The following is a 25,224-nucleotide window of genomic DNA, read 5'->3' on the forward strand; positions in this document are numbered from 1 at the left end:
ACATAATGGAGAGGACTCCTGTGCCCCCGCACATAATGGAGAGGACTCCAGGAGAAGATCTCTATGAATTCCACATTTTTTTTCGTGGGCACATACGAGTTACCGATCTGGAGTCAGCGGCAGGTGATCTATGCATGTATTATCGTATTTAAGGGGATTAACTGGTAATTTATATTGATGACCTATCCTCAGTATAGGTCATCAATATCCGATTGGCGGGGGTCTGACACCAGAGATCCCCCCCGCTGATCAGCTGTTAGAAGAGGGTGGCTCTCCAAACCTATTCCTAGACCTCACCAAGCATTGGTCACATGGCCTAGTTGCAACTCAGCCTCATAGAAGTGAAGGGGGCTGAGCTGCAATACCAAGCACGGCCACTATACAATGGGCGGCGCTGTGCTTGGAAAGCAGCAGGGAATCGGCTGCGCTCAGATTGAGCGCGGCGGCTGCCTCAAACAGCTGATCATTGGGGGTGCCGGGACTCTGACCCCCGCCAATGTGAGGCTAGGTCATTATTATCTACCCCTTTAATAGGGCTTGCCAGAGGTGGCAGACTCTAGCTTGGAAGAAAACAGGCCAACATGTCAATGGACTCAGCTGTAATTCCCTAATAGAAGAGAACTACAGATCTGCTTCATCCCTTCTATAACCCATTAAAGGGACCTGTCACATTGAACGTGGTGTCTGAGCTGCAGGTTATGGAGCAGGAGGAGCTGAGCAGATGGATATATAGTTTTATGGGAAAAGATTCAATATAAACGTATAATGTATTTCTGCTCATTCTGAGCTTTGAAGTCCAGGAGGCGGTCCTATCAGTGATTGACAGCCTTCCCTAGGCTGTCAATAAGCAGGAATATAAATGTATAAAATACAAGTTATACTGAATCTTTTCCTATAAAACTATACATCAATCTGCTCAGCTCCTCCTGCTCTATAACCTGCTGCCTGCAGCTCAGACACCAAGTTCAATGTGACAGGTTCCCTCTAATAAAGACAGAAGACCAGCTGTTAGTTAGGACAACAACCACCAGCAAGCAACAGAAGCCCTGCAGACCAGCATTAGAGCGAGCGGAAGCTGCAAACAGAAAAACATGCGGCTCCCCGACTTCCCCTGTTAAACTATAAAGGCGCGTAAAGCCCGAGACGTCAAGCTGTTGTTTGGTGTCTACTTAGTAAAGGATTAGTCCGACAGATGTGTGAAATCACGAAACACGCGCAGGAGAGGAGCTGACACCCAAGCAAGGTTTAGAAGGGTCAATTTTTCAAAATGTGAGGATGCAAAAACATTAAGGCATTGCCTCGTGGCAAGAGTTGTAATGATATGATGAGGAGGAAGAAAAAGATAACAGAAAGGTCCTTACGGCACACGGGGGGGGGGGGGGGGGGGTTCAGACACTACCGTTATTTTGCCAGCGTTCATGGACACCAGAAATCTGCTAATATCTCGGTGTAGACTGGGGGCAGTACATGGCGTTTCGTTATTGCAATGTTTCTGGTTTTGGATGATCATTCCTGACGAGCTCTAACGTCACATTCTTGCTTATAAGACCCGGCTGGATGTGCACTTGAAAGCAGCGTATACCGCCGCCGCCACTAAGAGCCTTTATCAAAGGGAGTCTGTCTGCGGGACTTGGCATACAGAGCCTTGTAGGGCTTTCCCACAGTATTACAACTGTACCTTTATTACTGTAATCGTCTGCTCAGGGGCCAACTGGGAACTTAAAGTGGCCCTGGAAAACCTACAAAAAAACCCCTCAAATGTGGCCCCAAGTTCTAGGCAGGGTCCATCGGCAAGTAGTCAGGGTCCAACTGAAGTACAATACAACACAATACCGTAGTGCAGCACAAAATATCGCCCCAGCAAAGGCAAAAACCACAGTGCAGCATAAAATACTGCCCTATGACCATACAGAGGACGGGTGATACAGCTGAATCCAGGAGGGCACCTGCGGCTGCTGGCCAGGTGCATAAGTACCTGATACTCCTAGCATTAGAGAGCATCAGATCGTTGTGTACCTGGCCAGTGGCCGTAAGCGGGGCTCGGTCTAACTCCAATGGCATTGGCCCACTGGGACATTTCCCTGTAGGGTCCATGGGCAGTCCGCACCAGCCACTGCTGCATTCACGACTTTGTTCTGTTACGCCAATGATCCGTTTGGTGCACAAAGTGCGAAATGCAGCACAGATTCGGCGCATGCTCAGTACAGCAACTGTGTGCTGGCCAGAAGAAAATAACTGTTCTGCACATGCGCCAGATTTGTGGCTAAAGGCGCAAGGTTACAGGGCCAGGAGACCGTCCAGACAACTGGGGCTGTCAACCAAAGAAAGAAATGAGGTGGCTTCCTACCTACAGTGGTAGAGCTAGGGGGCATCAAAGGGGTTTTGCAAGCCCCGAGTGCATAACAGAAAAAAAAAAAAAGAAACAATTTAAAAAATATATATTTTTCTGGTGAAACTTGCAACAGATTTATAAAAAAAAAAAAAAAAAAAAAAAAGGTACAGTTGTAATACTCTGAAATCCTGTGCTTAGCTCTATAAGCCAAATCCTGCTGACAGACTCCCTGTAAGCCTATTATTATAGGGTGTGATGCTAACTTATTAATCATCAGACAAACCATATGTGGTTGGCAGAACGATTCTCAAGGGAGGAGGTCTAAAGTCCTAGAAACACTGCTTGAAAAATGGGGATGTTCACTATTAAAGGGGTTGTCCTGCAGAAAAAAAATTGCTCTACACTGCTGAGGGTGTGCAAGCATGAAAACACAGTACTCAACCTAGTAACCGGCGCCGTCTCGTCCCCACCTACAATAAGTGACGGCGTTCCAACATAGGGACATGTCACCACTGCAGCCAATCACTGGAGGTCATGGCTGCAGCAGTCACATGCCTGTGTCAGTAGGTCATTGCTGGACCAGGAAGCAGATAATGATGGGAGATGGAGTGAACATTTTTAGTTTTCTTTTTTAGGTTTGAAAAGCACCCTCAGGAGTTTACAGCATATTTCCTTCTGCAGTAAAACCTCTTAAAAATATAATAAAGAAAAAAAAAAAAAAAAAAAAAACAGGCAAAAAGTTCTCACACCAGTCCCTCAAAAAGGTCCATAAATTCCAAGACCTTCTCCACAGAAGTATGTGGCGTACCATGTAAGCACCAAAGCAGCACCCGTCATGTGCATGTACCGCAGCTTAACCGCATGTACCGCAGCTCAGATACTACACTGGGGGGCTAAACATCACTTTCATTCGGATTTCTTGGAGTGCGGCTTCTGCCGTTTGACACTCTCGATGCACATTCACGATATGCTTTGACTGCTGCTCTGTCGATTTAAAACTAAAGGCCGGAAGGAAGCGGTCCTTCCTGGCAATCGCCTGCTCGGCAGTGGAGGAGAAAGCTGGATTGAGTTACATGCAGAGAATCTCCTCCACAGTACGGGGAGGAGTGATCACTAATGTCATTGCTCATCCCCACACAGATCCATTGTTTGCCGGCAGCAGAGACAGTCTAGACGGCACAATCTGCTGCTGGAGAATGATGATTTAGGCGTCTGCACAAAAAGCATGAAGGAGCCTTTAGTTCATCGGGTAATCAGCAGCACCTTCACACCCGCAGATCATCACTAAGCAGTGTCCACAAAGAACTCTCGTTACTGACGATCTGCCCCAATATCCGGAGAGTGTCGAGGGCCCTTAAGGCTATGTGCAGCAGGCCAGCATAAGGATGCATATCATCATATTAAAGCCCAAGATGATCTTATTGATTACACTGTTAAAGGACATCTGTCAGCAGTTTTGTACCTATGACACCGGCTGACCTGTTACATGTGCGCTTGGCAGCTGAAGGCGTCTGTGTTGGTCCCATGTTCATATGTGCCCGCATTACTGAGACAGACGATGTTTATATTTGCAAATGAGCCTCTAGGAGCAACGGGGGCGTTACTATTACACCCTAGAGGCTCTGCAACAGCTGTACCTTCTGCACTTTAACAGGGCAAGGCAATGAAAATGTCAACACGCCATTGCAGATAGATGCAGAGCCTCTAGGAGTAAGGGCAATGCCCCCGTTGCTCCTAGAAGCTTAATTGCGTATATTATGGCTACTTTCACACTTGCGGCAGAGAATTCCGACAGGCAGTTCCGTCGCCGGAACTGCCTGCCGGATCCAGCAAAACGTATGCCAACTGATGGCATTTGTAAGACTGATCAGGATCCTGATCAGTCAAAAAAAATGCATTGAAATGCCAGATCCGTTTTTCCGGCGTCATCAGCAAAACGGATCCGGCATTAATTTTTTTTCAGTCTGTGCATGCGCAGACCGGAAGAACGGATCCGGCACTAATACATTCCTATGGAAAAAAATGCCGGATCTGGCATTCAGGCAAGTCTTCAGTTTTTTTTGGCCGGAGATAAAACCGTAGCATGCTGCGGTTTTATATCTTTTGCCTGATCAGTCAAAATGACTGAACTGAAGACATCCTGACGCATCCTGAACGGATTGCTCTCCATTCAAAATGCAGGGGGATATAACTGATCAGTTCTTTTCCAGCATTGAGCCCTTTTGACGGAACTCAGTGCCGGAAAAAAAAAAAAAAAACGCTAGTGTGAAAGTACGCTAAAACTGAATTTTTCTCAGCAGTGCGGACACAGATGAACATGGGACCAACACAGATACCTTCAGCTGCCAAGCGCACATGTAACAGGTCAGCCAGTGTCATAGGGACAAACCTGCTGACAGATGCCCGTTAAGCTAAAATGTATTTTATAGGTAAAATGAATAATAATGAAAAAAAATAATAAAAAATTGAAAAAATAAAAAGGTTTTGCAAGATATCATTACAACTCCTGCCATGTACGCCTTCAGCAAACAGAATAAAAGGCAACCTTTTGGCGGATGTGGGGGTTCGGCTTTCCTGATTTTGCCTGTGTGTTTGAGTAGGCTGTGGGGAAGGTTGGAGAGAAGGAGATGGATTTTGATCATTTGATTCCTCTTTGACGCCTTGAGCTTTCTCTTTCTTTTTCTCTGTGCTGCTGCAAAAACGTAAAAGAAAAAGATGAAATGACAAAATTAAATGGTACTGAAAGAAACGCATGAAATGGATTACGTGCATAACGGGAGTATTCACACACAGCATAACGGGGCGGCAGGCAGCACCTCTAGTGTCTGGGATTTTACAGTCTGGCCACAGCAGTGGATTTCTAAAACCATTAACACCACGGACGTGTAACTGTGCATCATCTGCCACATCGTTCTGTGTGAATATGCACTGGAGTGGCGCAAAGTTCTGTGCCGAGAGGCTGGAGCGCAGATTTAGGCCCCTTGCAGACGAGCGTGTCCGGATGCGTTCAGTGAAAACTGTGCAATTTCGCAAGCAAGTCCATTCAGTTTTGTTTGCGATCGCTTTCAGTTGTTCAGTTTTTATCGTGCGGCTGCAATGCGATTTAATGCGTTTTGCACGCGCCCGATAAAAAAACTGAATGTATACAAACCTCATCTCAGCAGCCATGCGTGAAAAACCATCCGCACTTGCTGCGGATGCGATTTTCACGCAGCTCTATACACTTCTATGGGGCCAGCGTTGCGTGAAAAATCGCAGAATATAGAACATGCTGCGATTTTCACGCAACGCAAGAGTGATGCGTGAAAACCAACGCACGTGTACACAGCCCCATTGAAATGAATGGGTCCGGATTCCGTGCGTTCGCATCGCCCATTGCACCCGCGCGGAATACTCGCTCGTGTGAAAGGGGCCTTACAGAACTCCAGATCTGCGGCTCCCCTTTAGGCCCCTTGCAGCCGAGCGCTCGTCCTGAACTCCCAGCACTGCCGGGGTCACTGGAAAGTATAAGGTGACACTGACATAATGCTGTCAGTGTTATCCAATACATTCCAGAACTGTAAGGGTTACATAGCATCATAAATCAATATAATGCTATGTGACCCCAGCAGTGCTGGGGGGTCCGGACGGGTGCCTGGAGGAGTCCATAGCGAGACACTCGCTCGTCTGTAAGGGGTCTTAATCAGTCGCTGTTATAACTTTCTGTCCTCTGGCAGCCAACACTACAGGGCGCCTGGCTCCATTTCCATTAGGCTGGGGCTACATGGCATCTAATGACCATCGCTGTGTGACACGTGACATGTTGTGACTGACAGTGACCTCATGGATCTGGTCTCGCAAACAACTTTTACCCCAGTGACTTTAACGCGAGTTACGTGCAAGGATCGCAGTGCAGCCACAGATCTGGTGTCGAGCAGGTTTGGATTTTTTGGGCGATTCGGTGATTGTCGCAGTAACTTGCGAGGCACACTTCTACCCCACTGATCTCTATGGCTGCACTGACACACAGCGTTACACCAGCATTACAGACAAATCTCAGCACTGAAACAGTCGCACAACAGTACGTTTTGTATATTTTTGGGTTGCATGACTTTTCTTGCGGTAGCCCCAGCCTAAATTCACCCTCACCGGGCCGCATATGGTGGTTTCGCAATACACGGGTCACCAGCCGTGTGCATTCCTCATCACGGATGTGGACCCATTCACTTGAATGGGTCCGCAAATCCAGAAATACGGTGCGGAATGGAAGCACAGAACGGAACCCCACAAAAGCTTCTGTGGTGTTCCGTTCGACGGATCGCGGACCCCATTCAAATTAATGGGTCTGCGATCCACATGCGGCTGCCCCACAGTCTGTGCCCGTGCATTGCCGACCGCAATTTGCAGTCCCCAGCAGGGGCACGGAGCCCTTACATTCGTGTGCATGAGCCCTTAGGTGTCCACACCAGCAATGCTTTCACCTGATGAACTGGCGATTGCTCGTTCATGAAGTGATTGGCAGCACCTTCAAGCAGAGCAATTATCGTTCCTACAAACGCTCCTTCCCGATCACTGCCCTGATTGTAGGCCTGTGTAAAAGGACCTATACACTAGTAAGGCTGAGTTCACACCAGCGCTCAGCCTTTCCGCTCTCCTGCTCCGTTATAGGAGGACGGATTCGATACATGACTGAGCCGTACGGATGCCTACGGGCCCCATAGACTATAATGGGGTCCGTTAGGTTTCTGCTCGGAGGAAGATTTTTGAAGTGGAGACAAAAGTCCTGCATGAACAGAGCGGAAAGCCTGAACGCTGATGTGACCTCAACCCTAGGACAACTGCATCCATAAGTCGAGCCATAACCCCCTTCCTGGCACTGTGGCGTCATACGGTAGATCACACGATTCTTGTAGACCCCGAGAAGTATAATGTGACATATACTGCACAACGTCTCAGATTGCATCACATGATTCTCGTCAGTGCTGCTGAGAGGGATCACATAATACGCCACCTGACCCTAAAGATTGGAGCTCAGACCCCATACACACAGATTATGAGGTCAATCAGCACAGGACGTTGCACCTACTGTAATTAGATGGAGAAAATATATTAAATGACCACAAATAAAACAGAATGTAAAAATAAATAAATAAAAAAATCAAAGTTTTCATTGTATACGGAGAAACGTGTGCCATATCTCTGCTTGCTGTCAGAGATCCTGAGTCTATTGCAGGACTATTACCTCTCCAGGTAACTCAGACATCATAAGGCTGCCTTCACATGCTGCAGAATTTTCCGAGACTCAAAATCAGTTCCATTCATATAAATAGGGCAGCAAGCACATGGATTTCTGCAAGCCCCATCCAGGTGACTAGAACAGATATTCAGTCGCGGAAAATTGTGCAACAAAATCCGCAGCGTGCAAGGGCGCCCTAACAAGCCAATTCATTATCTACAGCTGACTAGGTTAGGACTGGTTTTCAGCCCCTGCGTGTAAGCAAGAATGGCCGTATTCACTGACTGCAAGCAAAGGTCTTTACTGATATAAGACTGCTAAACAAAATGTAATCATTTGCATTACAAACAATTCACGAAATCCACCAAAATATGAAGAGCATCGCTGAAAAAAATAAAATAAAAAAAGAAAAGAAGGGGGTCAGACACAAAGCACATTCTGATGTTATGTCGATTTTCCAACGACTTTCCGGCTGCTGTGAGCAACTGCGCCACTTTTTATATGCAAATGTTTTACAAACACCTGACATGAAAGCGGTTTATGAAAGAGAAAAATTACATAAAATTCTAATAAATATTCTAATATACACAACATTATACCAAATGACACCAAAAACACTTAGACCTCATGCACATGACTATTTTGCTTTCTGCAAAAAACGGATTCGCAAAAAATACGGATGACGTCCGTGTGCATTCTGTATATTGCGGAACGGAATAGCTGGCTCCTAATAGAACAGTCCTATCCTTGTCCGTAATGCGGACAATAATAGAATGTTCTATTTTTTTGCGGCCATACGGAAACTGAATGCACACGGAGTAACTTCAGTTTTTTTGCGGACACATTGAAATGAATGTTTCGTATACGGTCCGCAAAAAAAACAAAAACTGAACGATACGGAAAGAAAATACATTTGTGTGCATGAGCCACAAAATCAGCTCCAAAAACACCTCAGTACAGCCTCATTTCGATGGGAAGCGGCACTTTCTTTAACACACGTGTAAAAAGAAGCAGAGTGTCCTGTCTCGGGGCAGAATCAGCGCCGATTACCAGATTCAAATGAACGGGAAGCAGAAAGAAAAAAAAAAACACTGATATGCGCACATATGCGCATTTTTTGTGTGCATAAACACGCCAAAAGACATTTGTGGGAAAAGTACTATAGAATTTAAAGTAAAAAATCTGGCAAAAAAAGCGCTTTACAAAAAATTTTAATTTTGAGGCGCAAAAATCTGCTTGGATTCAGCACCGATTATTATTATTATTTTTTTTACACGTGTATTTTGAAAATCAGCCGTGTGAACATGACACCGTCATAGTAAGGCTACTTTCACACTTGCACTTGATCGGATCCGTTCTGAACGGATCCGATCATATTAATGCAGACGGAGGCTCCGTTCAGTACGGATCCGTCTGCATTAATAACTTTAAAAAAATTCGCAAGTGCGCAAGTAGCCTGAGCGGATCCGTTCAGACTTTCAATGTAAAGTCAATGGGGGACGGATCCGCTTGAAGATTGAGCCATATGGTGACATCTTCAAGCGGATCCGTTCCCATTGACTTACATTGTAAGTCTGAACGGATCCGCACGCCTCCGCACGGCCAGGCGGACACCCGAACGCTGCAAGCAGCGTTCAGCTGTCCGCCTGTCCGTGCGGAGGCTGAACGCCGCCAGACTGATGCAGTCTGAGCGGATCCGCATCCATTCAGACTGCATCAGGGCTGGACGGAGGCGTTCGGGTCCGCTCATGAGCTCCTTCAAACGGAGCTCACTTGCGGACCGACGAACGCTAGTGTGAAAGTAGCCTAACACTGACAAGTCAAAAAACCTTGCAATATCACAAAATCCATAAATGCTAAACTAAAAAATACACTTAAAATGTACACAAGAACTGGCTAATACATCAGACAATAATGTGATCAAAAAAAGCACAGAAGAGTAGAGTATAGACAGCTGGTGGCAGGAGAACATGGCAGCAAGTTCTTCTCCGTTCTTAATCTGAACAAGCAAGTGCGGATGCAATGCGTTTTTTCACTGATGGTTGAAAAAAGATGTTGTTTGTAAACCTTCAGTTTTTAATCGCGCGTGTGAAAAATGCATTGCACCTGCGCGGAATAACCTGAACAACTGAACGCAATCGCAGACAAAACTGACTGAACTTGCTTGCTAAATGGTGCGAGTTTCACTGAATGAACCGTGAACGCATCCGGACCCAATCCGTATTGTTCGTGTGAAAGAGGCCTTACAGTCCTGGAATGTATTGGATGACAATTACATAATGCGGTCAGTGTTATCCAATACATTCCAGAACTGTAAGGGCTGTTTCACACGAGCGGATGCCGTGCGTGGCATCCGCTCCGTGAAAGAGTGCCAAAACCCGATGCAGACTGCAGAGGCACGGAGCCTTAACATGACTGATAATGCTCCGTGCCTCTCTGTGACCTCTTTACTACTGAAATCACAGTGAGATAAAGTTGTCACTGTGATTTCGTAGTAAAGAGATCATAGAGAGGCACGGAGCATTATCAATCATGTTAATGCTCCGTGCCTCTGCAGTCTGCATCGGGTCTTGGCTGTCAGTCACGGAGCGGATGTCACGCACGGCATCCGCTCGTGTGAAACAGCCCTAAGGGTTACATAGCATCATAAATCAATATAATGCTATGTGACCCCGGCAGTGCTGGGAGGGGACTCGCAGCGTTACATACACTCGTCTGCAAGGGGCCTAACAATGAGTTAGGACTTCTGAAAATTGAAATCAAATAGGTTTGATATGTGTTAAAGGGAATCCGTCAGCAGTTTAATACTGCTAGGTTCAAACAGCTCCAGCACATGCCAACGAGTCCCCATATTCATGAGCTCCTGGCTCTCCCCGCCCACCTGCCTCTGATTGACAGTTTTTCCTATGAATCAGCAGCAGGTGGGCGGGGAGAACAGGAGCTCATGAATATGGGGACTCGTTGGCATGTGCTGGAGCCGTTTATCACAAGATTTTAGCAAAACGGCTGGAGCGATTAAAGACCGTGACCCAGGATTTTGCTAAGGGGATCAGTCACGTAATTAGGACACTTTAAAATAACAGAGGCCATTTACAAAGGACTAGGTAAAGATCAACCGGGGAGCGGCCTGCAGTTTGACAGGCAGGCTCATTTCTTTTTTGTGTTTTATATGTCATTTATTCAGTTCAAGAAATTGTTTTTTTTTTTACAAATAAATATTAAACCTCCTACAGCTTTAGTGTTTGCGCTAAACTAAAAAATATCCGACGTGGTTTCTGACACAAAGTAAACCATACAAACAATTTAAAGACCCGTCCCCTCGCCTGACATGTCCGATTTAGTAACTACTTGCATTCCCCGTGTAATAATTCTGGAGCATTTATTCCTATGCCCCTATGTTGTGGCATCCCTCTATTATTCCTTCTAGCAGTTTTCAATGACGGCGTTACCAGTTGGGGGTGCGTCTATGCAGTCAGTGCTGCCAGCATCAGACTGGTCAGGGACACACCCTCAACAACTGGTAACACCCATCTGGACCTTCATTGCAGACTGCTGGCAACACATTCATAAATTCTAGTAGGAATAATAAAGAAAGGGCAAAACAGAGTCACGAGATGCTCCAGAATTGTTATTACACGGTGAATGCAAGTAGTTAGGAGAAAAAAAACATGTCAGGAGAGGTTCGAGATCCTGTACAGGAAAAAGAAAGGAAACGTACAAAAAAGAAATGCAGCAAAAAAAAAAAAAAAAAAATGGCCAAAGCTTAAAAAAAATAAAAAAAAATCAACTGGAGGACAAAATTGAATCGGTTGGGTAAGTTATTTTATTTTTTAACCCCCTCCAACAACTGCTGAATAGTAAGAAATACACAAAGTTACACAGAATTTTAAAAAGAGAAGGGGGAAAAAAGGCAGGTAGATAAATTATACATAAAAAAATAAATAAAAAAAAATTAAAAAAAAGTCTGCGGACGTAAAATTACCTTTTGGCAGCTGATGCCAGTGTATCTTTTCTAGCAATCGATCCAGTGTGAGTTGGTTTTCTGGTTCCAGCACCTCCATTGGTGATACAAGGTATAGAATGGGCTTCACGAAGCGTGGGTGGACCTAAGGGGGGGGGGAGAGAAAACTAAATTTCAACTAGTATTCGTGGTGGTCGTCCGAAAAAGACTGACCTCAATTCTTTAAGTCATACTTTAAGACAATATTGTGCACCGGGGGGGGGGGGGGGGGGGGGGGAGATCAGATACAGTGCTAACAGAAATCTGAGCAAACAATAGACAACATAAGGCAATGGTCGCATCTTTCCCAAACTGTAGCGCCCATAAAACAGCAGCTCTATGACAGTAAGGGCTCATGCACACGGCCGTTTTGCGGTCCACCTACAAAAACCCCCCCAAAAACTACCTATACAATTGTTTCTAGCACACACTGTTAGGGCTCATGCAGCGGCTGTGTGCGCTCCGTATCACGGAGGGGGCCCTGCTCACACACACGGTTAGGGCTCATGCAGCGGCTGCGTGCGCTCCGTATCACGGATGCGGCCCCGCTCACTCACACACGGTTAGGGCTCATGCAGCGGCTGCGTGCGCTCCGTATTACGGATGCGGCCCCGCTCACTTGAGAGCAGAAGCACTACAGAGCGCTTTCGTGGGATCTTGGTCCGTGCATGTGCAGATCGCAGACCTATTCAAGTGAGTGGGTCTGCATGCGCAAACGGCAGGCATGAGCCCCTTACGGCTAGGTTCACATTCCAAGTTTCGGCATAGAAACAGAACAGCAGTATTGTCGGATATGGTAACGTCGGTATTTAAAATGGTGATGTGAACGGAGCCTTTCCATACAGGGACCATAAAACGATGACACCGCAGTGACACGGGCAAAGAATCCTAAAAAGATAATCGCTAACGAGCCTTCATATTAACTTGTTAGCAATTATCTGCCGGTGTCAATATAGCGCCGATTACACATTGAACCAGCGGCGGCAGATCATCCTGTGTAATCACGCTCTGCTGCCGGCAAACAACGACTCGGTATTGAGAAGAGTGACTGCATTAGCGATCGCTCCACCCCATACTGTGGAGGAGATCGCTGCTGCTCCGTCGTGTAATAGGACCTTTCGATGTCTTACGTCTACAAGGAGAATCCCGACCAAGGCCTCTCGCCCAGTTAAGCCAGTTCTCTCCACTCTACACAGATGAGGGACAATTACCCCAAAACAGCTGTCTGCAGGCGAGTTCCATAGGAGCAGCCGATCAGGAGCCGCCTCTTCCTGCGCCAATCAGACCAGCATATTCTATACAACAGATCCTAGAAGTCAGAGGACGTACATCAATGGCCGATGTCCTGCATGCGGCTACCAGAGCCACATTGTAGTCATAATGGACGAGTTATAATCTTGTTAAAGGGGGCATTTCCGGTTCAGACCCTTCCGGCATCTGCACACAATACACCATAATACTCGGATTGGAAGAGCTCTAACCTCTGGAACCCTAACTTATCAGGAGAACAAGGGTCCCGCAGTAGTCAAAAAAGCTGACCAAACCCGGAAACTCCTCCACCTCACCGTCCCCAGCATATGTAGAAGCAGCCGCAATACCTAATCTGCCATGTAATCTTAGGAGACAAATCCGGCAGGTGGATCCTCATCGGTATCTGGGCGACTAGTCCTACAGGCATTATAATGTAGTAGTTACACCACCAATAAATGATATTGACGGAAAAAACTATGATTACTGTCATTTTTGGTCACATACTCCAATTGTGAGACAATCTATTTATTTTAATATAATGACAGCCCCTGGTGTTTAACCTGCGCAGATTGGTGCATATCCGCCTACTGAGGTGGCCGCACATGCGCCGTTCCATCCGTCAACTGGCACCAACCTTATGTACTGTTAGAAGCTGTGACCGTTAGGCCTCATGCACACGACCGTTGTTTTATTCCATGTCCGTTGTTCCGTTTCGTGGGTCCATTGAAATCTCGGTTAATGCACAGTTTGTCATCCGCTTCCGTGATTCCTGTCTGTCAAAAAAATATAACCTGTCCTATTTTTTTCACGGAAAACAGTTCACGGACCCATTCAAGTCAATGGGAACGGGAAAAAACGCGGAGGCACACAAGATTGTCATCCGCTTCTGCACGTCCATTTTTTTTCTATCATTTGCATGGCAAACTTGACTTAGATTTTATTTTATTTTTTACTTTCCTTCATGTCTGGTGATCCTCCAAAAATAAAGGAAGACGAGCGAGAGAGCTGCAGCAGAAAGGACACGCCTCCAGGGCTGCCATAGGGAGAGAGCTGCAGCAGAAGGACACGCCTCCAGGGCTGCCATAGGGCGAGAGCTGCAGCAGAAAGGACACGCCTCCAGGGCTGCCATAGGGCGAGAGCTGCAGCAGAAAGGACACGCCTCCAGGGCTGCCATAGGGCGAGAGCTGCAGCAGAAAGGACACGCCTCCAGGGCTGCCATAGGGAGAGAGCTGCAGCAGAAAGGACACGCCTCCAGGGCTGCCATAGGGAGAGAGCTGCAGCAGAAAGGACACCCCTCCAGGGCTGCCATAGGGAGAGCGCTGCAGCAGAAAGTACACGCCTCCAGGGATGCCATAGGGAGAGAGCTGCAGCAGAAAGTACACGCCTCCAGGGCTGCCATAGGGAGAGAGCTGCAGCAGAAAGGACACGCCTCCAGGGCTGCCATAGGGAGAGAGCTGCAGCAGAAAGGACACGCCTCCAGGGCTGCCATAGGGAGAGAGCTGCAGCAGAAAGGACACGCCTCCAGGGCTGCCATAGGGAGAGAGCTGCAGCAGAAAGGACACGCCTCCAGGGCTGCCATAGGGAGAGAGCTGCAGCAGAAAGGACACGCCTCCAGGGCTGCCATAGGGAGAGAGCTGTAGCAGAAAAAACGCCTGCCAGCCTGAAGACAATGTAGAAGAGCAGTTGGAGCAAACTATGAAGCAGCCAAGGACAAATTTTTGAGAGCCTTGTGGAAAGAGAACATCACAGGCCTAACCATTAATGACTAGTGGTAGAAATCCAATTTAAAGGGCTGGCCCCAGCTTTATTGGATACGTCACTAAAGTCTGACAGATGTGGGTCCCACTTCTAGGACTTGCACCTATATCTAGATTAGGGGTTCCCTGTCCCCCAACCAGCTGCTTCATCCAGACAGGTGCCCAGTTCTCTCCATTTGGAGAGCGTTGTGCCAGGCCAACCTTCCACTCCCGATCTGTCTAAGGTAGGAATACCCGTTAAAAGTGAAAAATATTAGAGCCCACGGGTCCTTGCAGGGGCCTGCTCTCACAATGGATACTCCAGGACTATGGATAATTTAATCATTACCGGTTTGATTCGCCTCCAGTCTTTCATCGGCTACGACACCTTCCTTACAAAGAGACCTTTGTTCGATTGTGAAAAAAGAAAAAAAAAAAAACTCTGAAGAAACCATTGCAGGTTCCAAACCAAACATCTACCGCCAAACAAGAGATAAATCACCTGAAAGGCATGTTTCTTCCAGCACCCGTCTGCCGGTGTCACATCACGTGTCAATTACCAGGGTAAACAGTCTGAGAAATGGCTGCTTTATCTTTTTGGCGCGGACTCGACAACCAGATGTAAAATAAATGTAAAACGAGATCCAGCGTTTGGCGAGCCGGACGGGAGATCAAAGGGAAAAACACATTATTATTAGGGATGGATTTTGCTTCTATTCAAAAAAAATTCTGCACTAATTAAAAGAGGTAATGATTATCCGAAGATCAGGGGAAGGATTCGCCGCACAATGAAGTCAAGTTTATCGTCTTTTTTTTTTCATAAAAAGACACTGCTGACCCCAACAGCCTTCCGTAACTGCTGACCCCAACAGCCTCCCCGTAATCGTGGGTGCGTGTAACTGGGGTGATCCCGGATGCCTCGCAGTCACAAGACTGTGCGATACGAGTTGTACGGAGCTGCAATAGGCACCAGTAGAATCTATGGGCCCAGGCTGTGCCTTTATGTGCAATCCCTTGAAGCACTGCTTATATGAGGTGATATCATTATAAAGTTGTCACCAGAATTAACCCTCTTAAACTGTCATCAGAATCCAACTCTTTATTGGACGGCACAATTCTTACTTTTGTAATATGCAAATTAGCCTCTAGGAGCAAGGGGGAAGGGGGGGGCGTTCTCCCACCTCATTCCACGCCCTGCTGTCCGTGATTGACAGGCTAGCGTTCCTCTTCTCCTGCCGGCCCTGCGTGCTGGGTAAGTCTCGCGCCAGTGCAGTGCCACACTGGCGGATGCAGGGCGTGGAATGAGGTGGGAGAACAGAGCCTCTAGAAGCAGGAGCAACGCCCCCCCCCCCCCCCCCTCTCCTAGAGGCTAATTTGCATATTACAAAAGTAAGAACTGTGCCGTAAGGGGGGCATCAATAAAGAGTTGGATTCTGATGACATCAGCACATCGCTAATGTCAGGCAGTTTCCGTTCAGGATGCATCATGACTGATGACTGATCAGGCAAAAGATAAAGCTGCAGCATGCTACGGTTTTATCACCGGCCCAAAAAACTGAAGACTTGCCTGAATGTAGGAATGTATTAGTGCGGGATCCGGCATTCAAAATACTGGAATGCCGGATCCGTCCTTCCGGTCTGCGCAGACTGAAAAAAAGGTGAAAAAAAAATACATTTCAATACATTTCTCCGACTGATCAGTCTTAAGGGACTTTCACACTAGTGTTGTTTGAATCCGGCGGGCAATTCAGTCACCGGAACTGCCCGCAGGATCTGGAAAAACATGTGAAAACGGATTACATTTGAATCCTGATCAGGAATCTGATCCCAATGAAAAAATACATTGGAAAAAACGGATCCGCCATTTATTGACCAACTTTTTTTCGGGTTTAACATGCAAAAGCCAGATCCGGTTTGAGGGAACACACGGCGCCTGCAAGTCAATGGGAAAAAAGCCGGCGTTCAGTCAAAGTGTTCCAGATTTTTGGCAGGAGGTCAAAAATACGACATGCTACGGTTTTCTGAAAAGTCTGATCAGTAAAAAAGACTGAACTAAAGACTGAACTGAAGACATCCTGAACGGATTACGCTCCATTCAGCATGCATGGGGATAACACTGATGAGCTTGAGCCCCTAGGACGGAACTCCGTGCCGGAAAAGAAAAACACTAGTGTGAAAGTACCATTACAAATAAATGCCATCAGTTGGCATACGTTTTGCCGGATCCAGCAGGCAGTTCCGGCGACGGAACGGCTTGCCGGATCACTCTGCCGCAAGTATGAAAGTAGCCTAAATTCTGGTGACAAACCCTTTAAAAGGGTTGTCTCATCGCTAGGATATGCCCCCCACTGTGTACCTAAATGGAGCCCCGAAAGTGGTGGAGGGCGCACTGTGCATGAGCAGCCGCCCTCCATTCACTTCTATGGAGCTGGTGAAAATGCTTGGCTATTTCCGTCGGGCCCATAGAAGTGACTGGGAGCGGTGGCCGGTCATGCGCAGTGCGCTCCAATTCACTTCTATGGGGAGAGCACTTGGTGGTGGAAGGACAGGAGTCCTCCAGTGACTACTTTCCCCGCTCTGTTCTCGATATATAGGTGAGGGTCTCACTATCAGACATTGGGGGCATATCCTAGCGTCGGTCTTGGGACAGTAAGGTTATGGTCACACTGTCTTGACGCGGATTTCTGCGCAGTTCTGCTCCCGAATCTACATCAAGAGATGTTAAACATGAGAATGCCGCCCTTACGGGGGCGCTACGTGGAGGCGCAGGGACTCCTCCGTAGAGCCGCTCGCTTTGTATTAATTAGATTTTGCATTTCTGCTGAAAGCAGGATCGCAAGGGATAATTAACTCTGCTTAATCACCCAGCGCTAATATTCCGACACGTCTGTCTTCCTGACATGGTCTCTCTCGACTGCATACTTTTATCAGCTGCACGTCTTAGATTTATTTAACTTTAAAAATAAAATAAAAATTCCACCGTGAAACTTCCCGAAAATTGAGAAAGTGTCTGAGAATCTTACTGGCAGACTCTACACATAAACCAATCAGCTTGGCAACTCTCTATCGGATTTTACATTTTTCACAGACATCCCCGTCACCGCTATCCGTCTTATTTATTGGAGCCTGAGCGGCATTCCTACCCAAAGAGAAGGTTCATAATCCGAAAAATGAAGGCAAGGTAGAGAGGAGTTTTTCTTCTGCTGAGAAATCCAATTATTGTCTGTACTACAACTTTTTCAAGATCTTTCTCGTCTTTTGGCAAAAGCTATAAAATACACATGCGCTTCCCCAGGTGGCGCATGCGCAGTAGGACACCGCTGTCTCCATACAGAAGCTATGTGATTTTGCGCACATGTGGTTTGCCCGTTTCTCGCTATGCAGGATGAGCACCCATAGTAAAGCTCTAGAGATCTTCACTTTCAGCCGGTGCAATAAACACAGCAAAGCGCCACCTACTGGAACTACCAATGACAACATTTACGAGTATGCCAAAAAAACAATACAAGCACATAATAAAGCAATGGCATCGCACGACGCTGGGCCACAGAGGTCATGTGCTGTTTATTGTTTATGTAACCCGCTGCAACCAATCACTGGCCTCAGTGGTCAGGGGGCGCATGATCGGCATGTGACCACAGAGACCAGTGACTGGCTGCAGCGCTCACATGAATAGTGAAAAGTATGTGACCTCACCAGGACATGCGACTAGTGGGACATTTAAAATGCAAGGGTCCTCCCCTCTATCTTATACCATCCCGTGGCAAATTTTAAAAGAGCTTGAAACGCCCCATTAAAGGGACGCTTTCATCAGAAAGGGGTATTTTTTTTTTAACTCATCAAAATATTCATTAAAAAAAACTATATATTTAGGAATATACAATTAAATATTGTTCTGCTGAAGCAGCCAACACAAATGAGACTTCCTATATAGATGGCTAACCCACTGTTACTTTACTGCTGCAGTGAGGGGGAAGAGGTTATCTGAAGGGTAATCCTTATGATAACAATAGGTGTAGAATTAGGATGACAGTGTGAAAGCTCTTCTCTTGACAGGCATAGAAAAAATGTCCACAGAAGAGCAGTGCACTTATCAGAGCTATGTGCAACACTCCAAGTCACTCGTCCCCCTTCCCTTCCGTCTGCCCTGCTACAAGTCCACACAAAGAAGGACGTTAAAGAGCAACTTCAAAAAATTATATCCACAAAACTCTCTACCTGTTTCTTGTTACCAAAAAAATAAAAACATTTTGATGATGGAAGTGTCCCTTCAAGTGCAAGTTTGGAGAACTACCAGGGTCCACTAGAAACCATAACAAGTATTTCATGAGCATTCGCACTGTGGTTCTACTGCCGAGAGACAACTCTGAAGATTCCCAGCAGCATGATTTCACTGGTCTCTTGGGGATCCGCAGCTTGAAAGCCGTGGTCTAAACAATACGAGCCCTTGTTCGAGGGGTTGTCTCATCACAGTCACTCATGTCCATTACGGCATGTGGAGGAAAACCCCTGACATGAGGTCCTGCTCTATGACTCGGGCTACAGTGACGACTATTCAGCTAAATAGTCACCATGCAATACCAGATATGACCTGCAGTGGCCACTACAGCACCAGCCCTAGATCAATCAGGGGGCCCCAATAAGAAAGGGGTTGTCTATGGTGAGAACAGAGGGGTGCAGATTGTTCTCAAATTGAAACCCAAGGTCATCCGTATCTATCCGAAAATCTCATCACCACTCAATAGGTCACAAGTACAGACAATGGGGGGAGTGAGGAGATCAATCATGGCTGCTTATTTGTGGCTCAAAGTGACCTCTTTCATAATTTCTGCAAAGTCTATGATTTTACGGTTCATACTTCCCATCCAGACATTAGATCCCTCAGGAAATCGAGCTGGAGGGGGAAGAGGAAGCTTGGACTGAACAAAAATAGACCCCATACAGGAAACAAATGACAGATACCGTCGTATCCCCTAATATTGGCCACAATTCTTTTGGGACAACCCGGATGTGACCACGCCGCGGTTTTACAAGGAGATGGAAGGTGGCAAGGTCACATTTATTTAGTGTCCCTGAAGTCTGTGGACACCTTCAAAACAATTTTTTTATAATTGCATTTTACTCACTTAGCGCTTTAAATCATTTTTTTTTTCCAATTGGTCTTTATTAAGAATTTTCAGCAGTGTTTGTGACACGTGGTTAAGGGTACATTCACACGACCGCAAGTGCGAATCCTCAAAACGCGGGTACCCCCCTGTGCGTTCCGCATTTTACCATGATAGAAATGCCTATGCCAACCGCAGACAAGAATAGGACATGCGCCTTCTCTTCTACGGGGACGCGGAACAGAACTACTTGGGCTGTCCGCATATTTTGCGACCCCATTGCAATGAATGAGTTAGCACCCGTGCCACAAAATTGCGGAACGAATGCGGACCCAGAAATATGGTTGTGTGAATGTAACTTAAAAAACCCAATCGGTATGAGCAGACCGAACCTTCTGAGTGCCTTCAGCTGATGGCTTATGTGACGTCTTATCTCTGATCTCCTGACCTCATTTAGGCCATATTCTTATCAGTTTGATAGGAGTTTAGCTATAGTGTGTGTCTATGAGGTCAGGAGATAAGAGGTAAGGCTTCACATAAGCCATCCGCTGACGGAACTCAGGAGGGACAGTCTGCAAATAGATGGGTATTTTTTAAAAATCACAAACTGCAGACATTTTTTAATAAAGACCAATTTTTTTCAGCCCATAATGAGTAAAAAGCAATCACAAAAACAACTGCCATGAAGGTGTCCACATACTTTAAATGCCTAATGCCTGTATACACATTAGTCGGCCGGACCTGCTGTTGGGTTTGAACGATAGTTAAATGTCTATAGTGAAATCCCTACAAAAGGATCGATTTTGATACCAAGAAAAAGTATTGATACTGAGGTTTTTTTTGTATTGATTGCCCATTATTTGAGGAGGTCCTTTATGGGGTCACTGACTAATAATGTGAGGCACATGGAAGTCTAAATTGATAAAACCATATGTCTCGAGTTAACAGAAACCCCTTTAACAACCTCCTGACATAATGGATTGGACAACATGGGGTTAACGTGAGGTACATGATGGGGTTACTTACTATTGATGTGGGACCCATGGTTTTATCAATTTGGACCTCCATGTGCCTTACATTTAAGGAGTTTTTCTCTGGATAGGTCATCAGTATCGGATCAGTGGGGGTCCGACAACCGGGCCCCCCGCCAATCAGCTGTTTGAGAAGGCACCGGCACTCGCAGTAGCGCCATGGCCTTCTCTGCTCACCAAGCACAGCGCCGTACGTTGTATAGTGGCCGTGCTTGGTATCGCAGCTAGGTCATGTGACCGATGAACATGAGGTCACATGGCCTAGGTAAAGTTTTTGAGAAGGCTGCGGTGCTACTGCGAACGCCTTCTCCAACAGCTGATCAGTGGGGGTCCCAGGTGTCATATCCCCACCGAGCAGATAGGGTTGACCCATCCATATTAACCGCTTGCCGCCACGCTAACGCCGAAAGGCGTCATCGCGGCGGCTCTCCCAGGTCACACTAACGCCAATAGGCGTCATCTCGCGAGACGCGAGATTTCCTGTGAACGCGCCTGTGCGCGCGCGCTCACAGTAACGGAAGGTAAGAGAGTGGATCTCCAGCCTGCCAGCGGCGATCGCTCGCTGGCAGGCTGGAGATGTGATTTTTTTTAACTCCTAACAGGTATATTAGACGCTGTTTTGATAACAGCGTCTAATATACCTGCTACCTGGTCCTCTGGTGGTCCCTTTTGTTTGGATCGACCACCAGAGGACACAGGTAGGTCAGTAAAGTAGCACCAAACACCACTACACTACACTACACCCCCCCCCCCTGTCACTTATTAACCCTTTATGAACCACTGATCACCCCCATGCCCCCTGTCATTGATCACCCCCCCTGTCATTGATCACCCCCCTGTCATTGATCACCCCCCTGTCATTGATCACCCCCCTGTCATTGATCACCCCCCTGTCATTGATCACCCCCCTGTCATTGATCACCCCCCTGTCATTGATCACCCCCCTGTCATTGATCACCCCCCTGTCATTGATCACCCCCCTGTCATTGATCACCCCCCTGTCATTGATCACCCCCCTGTCATTGATCACCCCCCTGTCATTGATCACCCCCCTGTCATTGATCACCCCCCTGTCATTGATCACCCCCCTGTCATTGATCACCCCCCTGTCATTGATCACCCCCCTGTCATTGATCACCCCCCTGTCATTGATCACCCCCCTGTCATTGATCACCCCCCTGTCATTGATCACCCCCCTGTCATTGATCACCCCCCTGTCATTGATCACCCCCCTGTCAGGCTCCATTCAGAGGTCCGTATGATTTTTACGGATCCACGGATCGGATCCGCAAAACGCATACGGACGTCTGAATGGAGCCTTACAGGGGGGTGATCAATGACAATGGGGTGATCACGCATATAGACTTCCTGATCACTTCCCTGTCATTGATCACCCCCCTGTAAGGCTCCATTCAGACGTCCGTATGATTTTTACGGATCCACTGATACATGGATCGGATCCGCAAAACACATGCGGACGTCTGAATGGAGCCTTACAGGGGGGTGATCAATGACAGGGGAGTGATCACCCATAATAGACTCCCTGATCACCTCCGTCATTGATCACCCCCCTGTAAGGCTCCATTCAGACGTCCGTATGATTTTCACGGATACATGGATCGGATCCGCAAAACACATACGGACGTCTGAATGGAGCCTTACAGGGGGGTGATCAATGACTGGGGGGTGATCACCCATATAGACTTCCTGATCACCCCCCTGTCATTGATCACCCCCCTGTCATTGATCACCCCCCTGTCATTGATCACCCCCCTGTCATTGATCACCCCCCTGTCATTGATCACCCCCCTGTCATTGATCACCCCCCTGTCATTGATCACCCCCCTGTCATTGATCACCCCCCTGTCATTGATCACCCCCCTGTCATTGATCACCCCCCTGTCAGGCTCCATTCAGCTATCCGTATGATTTTTACGGATACATGGATCGGATCCGCAAAACACATACAAACGTCTGAATGGAGCCTTACAGGGGGGTGATCAGGGAGTCTATATGGGATGATCACCCCCCTGTAAGGCTCCATTCAGACGTCTGTATGTGTTTTACAGATCCACGCATCTATGGATCGGATCCGCAAAACACATACGGATGTCTGAATGGAGCCTTACAGGGGGGGGTGATCACCCCATATACACTCCCTGATCACCCCCCTGTCATTGATCACCCCCCTGTCATTGATCACCCCCCTGTCATTTGATCACCCCCCTGTCATTGATCACCCCCTGTCATTGATCACCCCCCTGTCATTGAATCACCCCCTGTCATTGATCACCCCCCTGTCATTGATCACCCCCCTGTCCATTGATCACCCCCCTGTCATTGATCACCCCCCTGTCATTGATCACCCCCCTGTCATTGATCACCCCCCTGTCATTGATCACCCCCCTGTAAGGCTCCATTCAGACGTCTGCATGTGTTTTACGGATCCACCGCATCTATGGATCGGATCCGCAAAACGCATACGACGTCTGAATGGAGCCTTACAGGGGGTGATCAGTGACAGGGGGGTGATCACCTCATATACACTCCCTGATCACCCCCCTGTCATTGATCACCACCCTGTCATTGATCAACCCCCCGTCATTGATACCCCCCTGTCATTGATTCACTACCCCCTACGTCTTGATTCAACCCCCCTGTCATTGATCCCCCCCTTGTCATTGATCACCCCCCTGGCATTGATCACCCCCCTGTCATTGCTCACCCCCTGTCATTGATCACCCCCCTGTCTTGATCACCCCCCTGTCATGATCACCCCCCTGTCATTGATCACCCCCCTGTCATTGATCACCCCCCTGTCATTGATCACCCCCCTGTCATTGATCACCCCCCTGTCATTGATCACCCCCCTGTCATTGATCACCCCCCTGTCATTGATCACCCCCCTGTCATTGATCACCCCCCTGTCATTGATCACCCCCCTGTCATTGATCACCCCCCTGTCATTGATCACCCCCCTGTCATTGATCACCCCCCTGTCATTGATCACCCCCCTGTCATTGATCACCCCCCTGTAAGGCTCCATTCAGACGCCCATATGTGTTTTACGGATCCACGCATCGGATCCGCAAAACGCATACGGACGTCTGAATGGAGCCTTACAGGGGGGTGATCAATGACAGGGGGGTGATCACCCCATATAAACTCCCTGATCACCCCCCTGTCATTGATCACCCCCATGTAAGGCTCCATTCAGTCGTCCGTATGTGTTTTGCGGTTCCGATCCATGTATCCGTGGATCCGTAAAAAACAGACGTCTGAATGGAGCCTTTCAGAGGGGTGGTCAATGACAGAGGGGTGATCAGTGACAGGGGGGTGATCAGTGACAGGGGGGTGATCAGTGACAGGGGGGTGATCAGTGACAGGGGGGTGATCAGTGACAGGGGGGTGATCAGTGACAGGGGGGTGATCACCCCATATACACTCCCTGATCACCCCCCTGTCATTGATCGCCCCCCTGTCAGGCTCCATTCAGAATTTTTTTTGGCCCAAGTTAGCGGAAATATTTTTTATTTTATTTTTTCTTACAAAGTCTCATATTCCACTAACTTGTGTCAAAAAATAAAATCTCACATGAACTCGCCATACCCCTCACGGAATCCAAATGCGTAACATTTTTTAGACATTTATATTCCAGACTTCTTCTCACGCTTTAGGGCCCCTAAAAAGCCAGGGCAGTATAAATACCCCACATGTGACCCCATTTCGGAAAGAAGACACCCCAAGGTATTCCGTGAGGGGCATATTGAGTCCATGAAAGATTTACATTTTTGTCCCAAGTTAGCGGAAAGGGAGACTTTGTGAGAAAAAATAAAATAAAATAAATTCCGCTAACTTGTGCCCAAAAAAAATAATTCTATGAACTCGCCATGCCCCTCATTGAATACCTTGGGGTGTCTTCTTTCCAAAATGGGGTCACATGTGGGGTATTTATACTGCCCTGGAATTTTAGGGGCCCGAAACCGTGAGAAGTAGTCTGGGATCCAAACGTCTAAAAATGCCCCCCTAAAAGGAATTTGGGCCCCTTTGCGCATCTAGGCTGCAAAAAAGTGTCACACATCTGGTATCGCCATACTCAGGAGAAGTTGGGCAATGTGTTTTGGGGTGTCATTTTACATATAACCATGCTGGGTGAGATAAATATCTTGGTCAAATGCCAACTTTGTATAAAAAAAATGGGAAAAGTTGTCTTTTGCCAAGATATTTCTCTCACCCAGCATGGGTATATGTAAAATGACACCCCAAAACACATTCCCGAACTTCTCCCGAGTACGGCGATACCAGATGTGTGTCACTTTTTTGCCGCCTAGGTGGGCAAAGGGGCACACATTCCAAAGAGCACCTTTCGGATTTCACAGGCCATTTTTTACACATTTTGATTTCAAACTACTAACCACACATTAGGGCCCCTAGAATGCCAGGGCAGTATAACTACCCCACAAGTGACCCCATTTTGGAAAGAAGACACCCCAAGGTATTCCGTGAGGGGCATAGTGAGTTCATGGAAGTTTTTATTTTTTGTCACAAGTTAGT

General features: G+C 47.3%; 1 protein-coding gene across 4 annotated transcripts in view; it reads right to left on the minus strand.

Moving 5' to 3' along the window:
* EML4 (EMAP like 4) overlaps positions 1-25,224 on the minus strand; it is a 189,879-nt gene that overhangs the window by 77,919 nt on the left and 86,736 nt on the right. For all 4 annotated transcript variants that reach the window (XR_006388849.1, XM_044291838.1, XM_044291840.1 and 1 more), the window contains exons 3-4: positions 11,530-11,653; positions 4,878-5,024 (exon numbers count right to left, since the gene is read on the minus strand). Coding sequence is in view for 3 of the 4 variants with exons in the window: in XM_044291838.1 (XP_044147773.1) it covers positions 4,878-5,024; positions 11,530-11,653 (271 nt within the window). In the remaining variant the exon portion in view is untranslated. The remainder of the gene's footprint in view (positions 1-4,877; positions 5,025-11,529; positions 11,654-25,224) is intronic.

Source organism: Bufo gargarizans, chromosome 4 (assembly GCF_014858855.1).
Source record: "Bufo gargarizans isolate SCDJY-AF-19 chromosome 4, ASM1485885v1, whole genome shotgun sequence".
Lineage (NCBI taxonomy): Eukaryota > Metazoa > Chordata > Amphibia > Anura > Bufonidae > Bufo > Bufo gargarizans.